We start from the raw sequence: 11,307 nt of genomic DNA, 5'->3' as shown, positions 1-11,307 counted from the left end.
CTCTGTGCGAGTCACAGCACCATTTGGTTGTTGGTCCTCTTCTACCACCTTCGTGATCCGCGTCCCTTTCCTTTAAGTCTCTTGAGGTCCTTTCCACTTATCCCACTTCTAGCGTGTTAGGACTGTTATCTTCGGGACTTCTTTCCCTGTGTCGCATGAAAATTTTGCCTGTACCCCAGGACATTTTGCCAAACTGCGTGTACAGTATATCTTCCCCCTGCTTGTTTATTTGGAAAATGCAGAACTGACCATCCTCCATAGGCCGAGATACTGTAAGTACCTTCCAATCCTGTGCCGGTATATTCGGATTCTGATTCTGCAGAAGACGCAGCGTATCCTCTGACTTCATCACGCATGGTATCCATACTTTAACTTTTGGTACCGTGGGGATTTTCGCTTTATCCACCACTCCAAACACGCGCTCGAGTCTTGCCTCAGGCGTTCCCAATTCTTCAAGCAACCGCAGGCTCGCGATGCTGTTGTACGCTATCATCTTCACACCATTATACCAGATAGGCATCGCTTAATGCGTTTCTGCCGTCCTTCGCTTGCAACTCAGCCCTACCCTTATCATCGTCCTTATTAAAGTTAGATATTGAATCGTTTATCTTGGTCGGAAAGGCTGACTCGGCGGTCCAGTATTGAATACCGTGTGTGTATTGTTGATGCTATTTATACCTTTTGCTATTGAAATAGCAAAGTTGTATAGTCCTGTGCTCGCAAATTCAATCCATTAAACGTGAAACTTATGGTGTTTTCTTTTCTACACGAAAATGTCGCCTTCACTCCAACTCTTCAAAAAGTTGTGTTCTGTTGTAAAATTAGCGAAGCCTCATTAGAGGCTATCATTATCTTTTCTCAACAACCTACCCCTAAATATTGCCAAAAATGCAAGATTACTTGCCCTCGCTGCCATTGACGGTGCAAAGAACAGCCCTGTCAATCAGCTGATTAATTACATTGACAAATAAACACAGTATACTATCTGTTCTAGCAAACATAAATCACCTACGATAAAGCAGCTCCGATAAAGCATGCAAAATTTTGACATTTCATTTGGCGGCAATGTTATTTTTCCAAGATAAATTTTTGCTAAAAAAGTTACATATTTTGCAAATAAGTGAATTATTATATTTGTCGGTTCGAGGTGCGTTGCTAACGCGAAAAAACAAGACAATATACATATTTCAATTCCATTGCTAATTGCATATTTCTCATTATTATAGAAGTACTAGGAGATGGATAAACGACTCACATATTTTGTATATAACGCCGTCGACGATCTTTTGGAGTCATCGTCTTCCTCATCAGACGACGAGGAGCTGGCTCTAGTTTTGCACCCAACTAACAAATATTTGCGCGTAGTGGATTTTGTGCAAGGCGTAGTCAATTTGTACACTAACGTCGAGGTAAGTTTTTGGGAAGGATGCAATTACCTTTAGTGCAATAGGTATCTTTATAAATCTCTGGCCAATAGCACTAATATTTTTCTTTTACGCATTCCTAGTTCAAAAAACATTTTCGAGTTGAACGTGACAGTGCGGAGTATTTAATTTCTAAATACTCTATTAGCCCATATTATGCAAAGAGGAGTTATAAAGGAGGAAGGCCACAATTAGCCCCAAACACACATGTGCTATTATTTTTATGGTAATTCATATTTATTATATTACTAGCTTAGGTATTTGTAAATAAATATTTATACATCGTCGCCCGCTTGCCAGAAGCATTAATGTGCCAAAATGAAAATGTCGGGAAATCGAGTTTCCAAGTTTATTGCTCCCTCAAAATTTAAAGAATTTGTTTCTAATGTAAAAGTTTATCTATATATTATACTCACACTATGCTCTTTCAACTGAGATAATTGCTCTGCTCGCATCCTTTCTATTTTTCGAGATTTAGCACATTCATTTTTCTGGCACGACAAAAATTTAAAAACTGATCTAATTTTTTGTTAACACAGCTATACAAAAAAATTTAAAGTAGTCGGATCAGGTAATGCGACTCATGTTTTCTATACATTTTGATGTGCTGAATGCAAATACACTATAAGAATGGTCCCAAGTGGTCGTGGTATGGCCTTAACCTCAAAACAAGTAAAAAAAATCACTGCAGATTGATTTGTAGATAACGTTAGGGCCAAGCCAATACCTGCTAGGCCAATTCTGTTGGCGGATTGGGATTTGGAGCACCACAGTACTTGGGAAAACAACCGCGGCTTTGACTTATCGAAAGTATGTATGTAAATGAAAAAGTCATACATTCAATTCAATTTCATATAAACTAATGTGTTTTTATTTAAGATATTATTGCAAATAAAAACTAATTCTTATTCTGATCAGAATCAGAATCTTCTTAAATGTTGGGTTCGGGAAAAGCGTTGATCTCAAGATTTTTATAAAAAGAATGACATTATTTTGGTATAACCAGTTTTTCACACAATTTTGTTGTTGTTGTTGTTGTAGCAGTGCTTCGCCCCACCTAACAGCTGCGACCGATCACATGTTGTCATCAATATCCTCAAACGGGTGTCCAAGGAAACTTGCTATTTCAACAGGGGTGGACCATAATGAAAGGGGTGTTAGAGGCGTTGGTTCCACATTACAATTAAAGAGATGGTTGGTGTCATGTGGGGACATATTGCAAGCCGGGCATACATTTTGTATGTCGGGGTTCATTCTGGATAGGTAAGAGTTTAACCTGTTACAATATCCAGAACGAAGTTGAGCTAGATTGACCCGCGTTTCCCTGGCGAGTATGCGTCCCTCTTCCGCAAGTTTTGTGCACTGTTCTTTAAGTACTGGATTCACCGGGCAATTCCTGGCATAAAGGTCCGACGCCTGTTTGCGGAGTTCACTGAAGACCTGCTTGTGTTTTTTGGCTTCATACGGTTGATTTCTTAGATGCCGTATTTCCTCATAATGCTTACGGATATGACTCATTAAGTCAGATGACAGACAGTCCTTGGTTGGGAAAAATCCCGAGTCGCTCCGGTATATAGAACCGATGGCCTTGGGAAGCGCAATTTTTTCAAGTATTTTAGTTTTGATTCGAGAAGAGGCAACGGCTTCGAATAAATTGGTTTGTCTTCAATTAAACAACTATCTTTTTTTCTGATATTCAGCTATTAAAAATTCTTCATCGGTATAATTTTTTATGAAGAATGCCTTATACAGCTCATCTTTTACTTATATCAACTAGCATATATATCGCATGGGTAGTTTTATAGGTCCCTGAGTAAAATAATTATAAATAAAAAATCGTTATACAATTGTGTACGAACCTCGAAAAGTTTTGGTGAGTGAAACATTAATGTGCTATATGAATGTGCTACATTCGTTTTTCTGGCTCAACTTTGTGTGATTGAATTGTATATTCATGAAAATGGCACTACAAATTATTGGGATTTCCATGTGCGTAGGAAGCTCTAGATTTAAGTAGAACCTAGAGAATCTGAAGGGTAATATAACGAGGCCTATAACACAAAATCGGAAAAATTGCACATTCATGCTTCTGGTTAGTAGGCGACGATATATATAATTGGCCAAGCGATAAACATAAGTTTGCGAGATTGACACCTCCTTTTTTATTTTAGGTTTTGCAGCAACAAGACCACTATACGAGAAGTTAGCAACTTATTCAATATTTCATATTCCTTTGCTCATTACATGATAAACAATGTTACATCGTTTCTCGTTGAGCTTTCACGGAATGTTATAAAATTTCCGCCAAGTGAATATGAAAAAGAGGGTATAGCAAAAAACTTTGAAGCGATATCAGGATTTCCAAACGTATTAGGCTGTATTGACGGGACCTATATTTCGATAAGGGCGCCAAAACTAAAAATTCGTTCAACATACATTAACAGGCATGATACCAATCCTGTGACTATGCAGGGCATATGCGATGCAAATTTAAAATTTTTAGATGTTTTCACTGGTGTACCGAGCAGAGTCCATGACTCGCTAAGAACACGCGTTTATAAATAAACAGCTACCAAAATTATTTTTGCCATAATATCACCTATTGGGCGATTCTGCATATCCGATAAGAAACTACTTGTTGACACCCTACAGAGATTACGGGAACTTAACGCAACAAGAAAAAACCTACAATCTAAAATTTTGTCAAACTCGTGTACGAATCGAAAACGCGTATGGTTTGTTAAAGTGCCGCTTCAGGCAACTCATACGATTAGATTTCCATGAAGTTGAGACTACTGCAAACTTTATATTAGCGTGCTGCGTACTTCATAATATTTGCATAGACAAAAAAGATAAAATAGAAGCAGAAGAGTATTATGTTCCCCCTGTTACTGTTGACGATCATTTTCTTCCTGAAAATATCGACTCAGTCCTCATTGACCTTGGCAAAATAAAGAGAAATCAAATCAAATCACTGTTTTAAAAAACAATTCCTATTAAAACTCCACTTTTTTATGATGAAATGAATGAATTAGTACTATCGTGAATATAATTAAACAAACGACGAGTACAACCAACCACCAACAAATATACAGTGTATGTCCGCTACCGCCAGCGAAATATCGAACCACGAAAAACTAGTAAGTGTCCAGTACCAGCAGCAATACCAGTTAAATCGTGGGAACAGAATTAGAATTAAAGCCTTTGGAACTGATATCAACACGACCTGCGCGTCAACATCAATTGAATGAAGGTGTGCTAAAAATTTGCTAATTTGTGTTTGTGGTCCTATACTTCTGACATTTAAATTTTTACAGACGATGGATTGTGGGCTCTTAAATCTATTCGATCCCAATGAGGAGACTCATGGTATTGGCAATGCAAACAATAACAGCGTAAACCGCCGTAAAGAAAAGAAATCTCGAAAATCATCTAGCAAATCAGACGGCGGTAAAAATAAGAGACAAAGTGAGTGCGGAAATTGTAGCAGTAGTGAAGGAGAACTAGATTATCTCAATAATAAAACTATTGATTTTGATCAAGGAATTTTATCACCTGAACCACAATTGGGAAATATAGAATATAAACTAAAACTAATTAGTCCATCCAAACATCGCTTTGAACATCTTTTCACTCATATGAAAAGCAAGGTTTGGAACAAGAGTCAAATGAATTTCACATAGACGATTTTTTTCTTGTAAATCCAGTTGGTCCTGTAGTTGATGACAATATGCAAATTAAAATAGGCCCGAATCAAACTTTTCCATCGCTATTAGGCGATTGTGATGATGAACCATATGGCCCACTGCTGTTTCAGGTAAAAAATACAAATTACGATGCAGCTCATAGTTTGCTTAATTATAACCATTTCATTCATATTAACGTTTTAGGCCGAAGTATCAGTACTGTTTCATGCTACAGCAATTTATGTAGTTTTCCAGACCACCATGCATATCGCCAGCATTCAGAAAACAGCAGTTATCCGAGCAATTGACCCAGCCAGCATTTTTTGAAAATTTTGATCAAAAAATATTTAAATATCATACCCCAAGATGATTAAAAACGTTCAAATTTAAAAGCATTTTCTGTTCGAAAATTAACGTATCGTCGGGAGAAAAAAGTACCATAAATGCATATATGTAATATTTCTATATTGCTAATACAAAATACTCGCAATAAGTTTTGAATTCGAAATCAAAACAAGACAGCCTACAAAATTTTTGTGATTGAAGAAGCATAAGTGTGACAAGAAAAAATTAAAATTTAGGTACATTCGTTTTTTGAATACAAAAACAAAAACATTTAAACAGCAAAATATCGGCACTCTGATGTTTGGGAATGTACCTAGCCTTTTGTAGCAATATAGAAGTATTACATATAGCATAAATGTGATTATTCTTGAATAATCATTTATGATTCCTATTTCGAAACGGTTTTTGTTCATATTTGATAACATTGTAAAATTGGGCTTTAATTGTTATAGAGTAATATTTGAATGCTTTTCACAGTCATTTTCTGATCATATTCGTGAATATATTTCAATCGTTTTTGTTGAGATTTTTGAATCATTTTTGAATGCCATTATAATGCATTTATTCTTCATAAAGCATTCAAAATAGGATCTACATAATAATCTTATTTCATCAGGGGAAGAAAGCATGCGAAAATGAGCTTTTCGAACCACAGCTAACTCGCAAACAAACTTGACCGATATACACCTCGACTGCAACATCCAGCATCAACTATGATCGTCAACATCTTGAAATACGGATACAATACGGGATGTTGAAGCCGTATCTAGGTATGTCAAGACAGTTTCACTTACCTGCGGTTCAAATAGCTCACAACCTATGTATTGACCAATCATTATGTATTTTCTGGGAAGCTGAAGGTGAGAAATGGTTGGGGAAATCTTCGTTCACGACAAGCATTACATTATTTTTGTCTTGAAGAATATCTTTTGCATAAATAATAAAATTTTTATATATTTTTTCTTAGCTTCATGATTGAAAAAATATGTGTATGGGAAAAAAATAAAATTTTTAATAAAAAGTAAAATTTCAACAAGTATAAAATTCATTATTCAGTCAACAAATATATTCATAAAAGATTCGGAAAGCTGAATGAAAAATTATTATAAATTTTTGATCACCTAAAGTAAACACATTTGATTCAAATATGTTTCCAAAATGTGATTGAAAAACTATATTCAGTTTTTGATCATCAAAGGTAAGCATATTTGATTATTCTTTTTGTTGGTTTTTATGAAATATTAAAATTTAGTCATTAAAGGACTTCAAAAATTATTTCAAAAAGAGATCGAAAAATGCTTTTTAGTTTTTCATCATCAAAAGAATTCATATTTGATTATTTTTTTTGTTCAATTGCATGATAACTCATTTATTCAGAAAGAGTAATCAAATTGTATTGATATGTTGGGAAATTCAAAATTGAATCACCTAAATCCTGAGTGGGGATGAGCTTGAAAAGATGGGTACCAATGATAAAGCTTTGGATGCTTTTTGTGAAGGCGCAAACAAACATTGTACAGGTTTACAAGTATGATATGTATGAGAGGGAAACAATTTCCTTCCCTTTCTAACACACGGCAGTTTGACACTTCGGTCAGTGTCAAACTAGCGTTGAACCCAGTGGAACCTGCGTGGAACATGAGTTTTGACACTGAACGAAGTGTCAAATTTACCGGGGTTGCTTCGTCGAAAGCGACACAGGGAAGCAAAAAAGGGATCGGAATATCAGATATGGGTTGCTGTGAAGGTAAATTTCTTTTAACGAATTTAGTAGGAAATTTTAAGTGCACCCATGTGGGTCCTTCAGAAAATTATAAAAAAGTCTTCAATTGGGGTATCTGAGGACGCGTAGTTATTTCAGTATTAAGAATACAAACACGGGAGTTAAGTTTTTCTACCCGTTCAAAAGTTCTCCGCGAAAAACAGTTTGAAACCGAGGTCGACTGCAATAACCCGTCCAAAAAAGCGGAAAGAAAAATGAATAGACGCGTTCTGTCTTGTTGTCAATAGTCCGAAGAGAAAAAGTATTCGAATTATTGGAAGCGAGGCAAAAACGCGTCTATTAATACCTCCCCCGACGGTTTTGGTCGTGTTTTAGCAATCGTCCCCGTAAAAAAGTATCACAATTTGTTAATTAAAATTGTCCAAAATATATGGTTATTAAAGAGAGATGTAATTAAGTGCTCGTTTGAAAGTAAATAAGTATATTTCTTTGTAATATAAGAAAAAAAAATTTTAAGCAGTTTTCGATAGCAGCTATTAAACTTTGTTTGGTCCTAAGAAGTACAACAGTGCCAAATAGCATCCACAAAAAAAACGAACAAGAACAAGCATTTTATCAGGTGAGCGTGGCTGTGTATGTGCGTGCTGCTACATATCCTACTTGTAGACCTGTACAATGCAAACAAAGGCATCGGCGTAGTTACTAAAGTATTTCCACTGAACAAACCAACAGGGCAAACGCATTAATACACATATGCAGTAGCTTAACTATTTCGTTAACTATAGCCAGACAATATATTCATTCTAAATTAAAGATACTTCTATTTGATTTGAAATCAAATTCAAATCTCAAACCAAATTATCTTTTATTTAGACTGAGAATAAAATCACAAATAAAATTTATCTTATCCTGCAGAACGACGTTGTCACCAAAATAGTGTGCAGTTGCCATTGTCATTACAAAGACTCTTTATATATACATATATATGCATGTAATTATATTTATTAAAAATTAAGAGAACATCCGCTTGCTTCATGCAGGTACTTTTTAACAATTTAACGAAACATACAATATATCAAGACTAGAAATATGTAATAAAGGAATGAATATAATTGAAAAGATCTAAATTTAGATCTATACCTTCTCAGCATTTTATACAAAGTTATAGTATTTATGCATTTGTAAGGACATATACATGTGTGTTCAAAACATACATGTTAAATTCCAATTAGAATTATCAATTGATGCAATTGGTTTATATTCTCTAATTCATTAAACAATTAGAAATAGTTCAATTAATTCCCATTAGATAATTGAAATTTTTATTCTAATGGTAAATCTAATTGCAATTAGTTACCATTAGCAAAAAAATTGGGTTACCTTTACAAATAGAAATATAATTGACTTCTGCTAATGCAATTAGATATTCAATTAGCTCGAATTAGAATCAATTATTTATATTTATTTACATCATTATTCGTTCACTTCAATAATTCTTTGAAAAAAATTTATCTTTATCAAAATAATTGAATCTAATTCGAGCTAATTGAATATCTAATTGCATTAGCAGAAGTCAACTGGATTTTTAATTGTAAAGGTAAACCAATTTTTTTGCTAATGGCAACTAATTGCAATTAGATATACCATTGGAATAAAAATTTCAATTATCTAACGGGAATTAGGTGAACTAATTCTAATTATTTAATGAATTAGGGAATTTCGCAAATGAAGGTTAATTAGCAATCATTAGCATTATCTAATCATTACTTAACATCTATGGTTCAAAATAATAGTGAATTTAAAATAATAAAATTGAATCTATTCAGTCTTATCTTAAGATATAAATTCAGTATTCCACATATTTTCTGCCATAAATTTTTCCAAAAGGCTTTCCATTTTATCAGCCCTCTCCATTCGCTCCCTATGTCTCTTTTCTCTGGCCTCCTCTTTCCTAGCAGCAATTTCCTTCAACGTTTCTTGTAACGTATTCCTCTTTCTCTTTTTTCCTTTAATTCTTTCTGATCTTTTCTTACGACTTCTTAGCTACTCAGTTTAATCGCTGGCTCAATCGAATCGTCTAATTGGCATATCTTGTTTATCTCCTCTTCGCACAGCACTTTTTGACGTTTTGCCCCTGTGCTAGAATTGTTTTCCACTGCTGCCTTCTTACGTTTCATGATAGTTTTGTACCTTTCTTCACATTGCTTGGCAGTTTTTCCCTCAAGCTCTTCGCATATTTTAGCCCACATATCGTTTTTTGTTTTTAATTTCTTCATCGGTCCTATTTCCGGCAAGTAAGTCGCGTACCTATCAAGCAGAAGCCTGGTTTCCCCTTCCGACCACACTGCAAAAAAGTAGTTTATGGTTAAGTATTACGTTTACATATAAAAAGCTTTAGTGCATATTCGAAGTGACTTTCTGGGTATGCCTGGGGCGAATATAGAAAGTCCTAAAACTTTGCAAAACTGCTGTTATTACAATTATAACAAAAAAAAAAAAGGACACGGGCGGTAGCCCTCCTACTCAAAAATACCCTGGTTCATGCTTTCTGCTTAAATTAACGAGGTTTGGTGTTCTTTTAGCAATGGTATTGGTAAAACCAGTAACAAAAAGCACTTATAAACAAACTTTAATACAAATAAAGTATATTTAGCCGTAAAAACTCACCTGTTACAGTTTTACTACTCCCTGGACTTCCAGCTTTTAATTCCATCCTATAGGTTGTTACAGGCACGATTGCACTGAACTCTGCGCTTTCAGTTTTTATGTCGATTGCTTCCATCGTAATGGTTTTAAAGAAATCAAATCAATTTATTAAAACAAATTAATTTTATTTGTATAAATATAATTTGCGAAAGTTTTTATTTGGCGCGAAGAAAAACCACAGATGACAGGAGAACAGCTGATTACGTGACAGGGTTACAATTTTTGTTCTTTTCAAGTCATGCAGGGTGGCACTGAACATTTTAAGTGAGCTACAAATTCACAGGGCGAAGTGAGAATCTTGAAAATTTTTGCTCCCGAAAGTGGCGACATTTTCGTGTAGAAAAGAAATCACCATTAGACTTCTAGCTTAAGGCGTAATATATAAGATGTACATACATATATCAATGTAAAACAGTGCACAATGTATATACATATATAAATATAAAAATATTTTGAATATCCTATTTTACTTACTTCATATAAATATAGTAAATTAATTTGGGTTGGTTTTCTGGCGCCATTGAGAGAACGAAGGGCCATCGACCTTCCTTATTATACATTGGACATTTTATTTCTTTTCGGAGATATTTGCAAACAAAATTGAAAATTTTCATGTGGTCGTTGTAATTTTGATGATTTTGTTGTAGCCACAAGAAAAACTGTGGGAAAAAGCATTTTGCGCGGATATAGTTTTGGTCTCCAAACCGGTGTTGGACCCACCCATGGCAATTTTTTATAAGCGAGACCGAAGGCCGCCAATGCAGAAAGGTGTTCTGCGCAAAAATAATATGGATCCAACCCCCATTTACGGAGAGCTCCGGCCATTTTTGGTTTTTTGGTAATATCTTTTCACAGAAATAAAAACTCGTGGTCCTGGGATTACGACGCGTCTTTTAACACCTCTCCCGATTTTTGGACGAGTTTTAGCAGTTGTAAGCTAAGGTAAAGAATTACCCTCCTTTCCTACCCCAGCGGGTCAGGGGATCAGAATATACCCGCGGTAGGTATGCCTGTCGTAAGAGGCGACTAAAATACCAGATTCAAGGGGTTGTGTAGCGCAACCCTTCAGATTGCCAGCGCAATATATAGCTTCTCCAAACCCAATTGTCAACCCCACCTATCCGCGGCGAATCCTGTTTCACTAACAGACGAGGCTCTGGCGGGGAGGGAGGGAATGGCCTGAAGGTTTAATGTGGACACATAAATCGTTCCCGAGATGGTCGGGCTAGCACCTTAATGGTGCTATTGTACCGGATCTGTATCCGGCAAAGGACCATCACATCGATAACACTCCCCAAAGACTTCGGGGAGCAACCTTATCGCTACAACAACAACAACAACAACCCTCCTTTCCTCTTCTTCGCATAAAAATTAAACTCTTACAGCTTCAGACTCTATGCCGTCCATTTTGCAAACAAAAATA

The 11,307-nt window shown here is 35.4% G+C and overlaps 2 protein-coding genes across 2 annotated transcripts; both read left to right on the top strand.

Annotated features, from left to right (window-relative positions):
* Positions 1-1,000: 1,000 nt before the first annotated feature.
* Positions 1,001-3,989, top strand: LOC137241588 (putative nuclease HARBI1). The gene is made up of 4 exons (XM_067769143.1): positions 1,001-1,147; positions 1,227-1,409; positions 1,508-1,650; positions 3,596-3,989. Exons 2-4 carry the CDS (start codon positions 1,239-1,241, stop codon positions 3,987-3,989), a joined length of 708 nt encoding a protein of 235 aa, XP_067625244.1. The 5' UTR covers positions 1,001-1,147; positions 1,227-1,238.
* Positions 3,990-4,541: 552 nt separating this feature from the next.
* LOC137242302 (uncharacterized) lies at positions 4,542-5,603 on the top strand. Its single transcript, XM_067769639.1, has 4 exons — positions 4,542-4,677; positions 4,742-5,074; positions 5,132-5,241; positions 5,315-5,603. Exons 1-3 carry the CDS (start codon positions 4,672-4,674, stop codon positions 5,141-5,143), a joined length of 351 nt encoding a protein of 116 aa, XP_067625740.1. The 5' UTR covers positions 4,542-4,671; the 3' UTR covers positions 5,144-5,241; positions 5,315-5,603.
* Positions 5,604-11,307: the final 5,704 nt, after the last annotated feature.

This window comes from Eurosta solidaginis, chromosome 2 (genome assembly GCF_040869045.1).
Source record: "Eurosta solidaginis isolate ZX-2024a chromosome 2, ASM4086904v1, whole genome shotgun sequence".
Lineage (NCBI taxonomy): Eukaryota > Metazoa > Arthropoda > Insecta > Diptera > Tephritidae > Eurosta > Eurosta solidaginis.
This window is presented reverse-complemented; position numbering and strand designations above follow the sequence as displayed.

Bases quoted from the DNA above. Each gene is read 5' to 3' on its own strand.
- LOC137241588 (XM_067769143.1), top strand. From the start codon at position 1,239: ATGGATAAACGACTCACATATTTTGTATATAACGCCGTCGACGATCTT. The intron at 1,410-1,507 runs GTAAGTTTTTGG...ACGCATTCCTAG, and splicing joins ATTTGTACACTAACGTCGAG to TTCAAAAAACATTTTCGAGT. The intron at 1,651-3,595 runs GTAATTCATATT...TTTTTATTTTAG, and splicing joins CATGTGCTATTATTTTTATG to GTTTTGCAGCAACAAGACCA.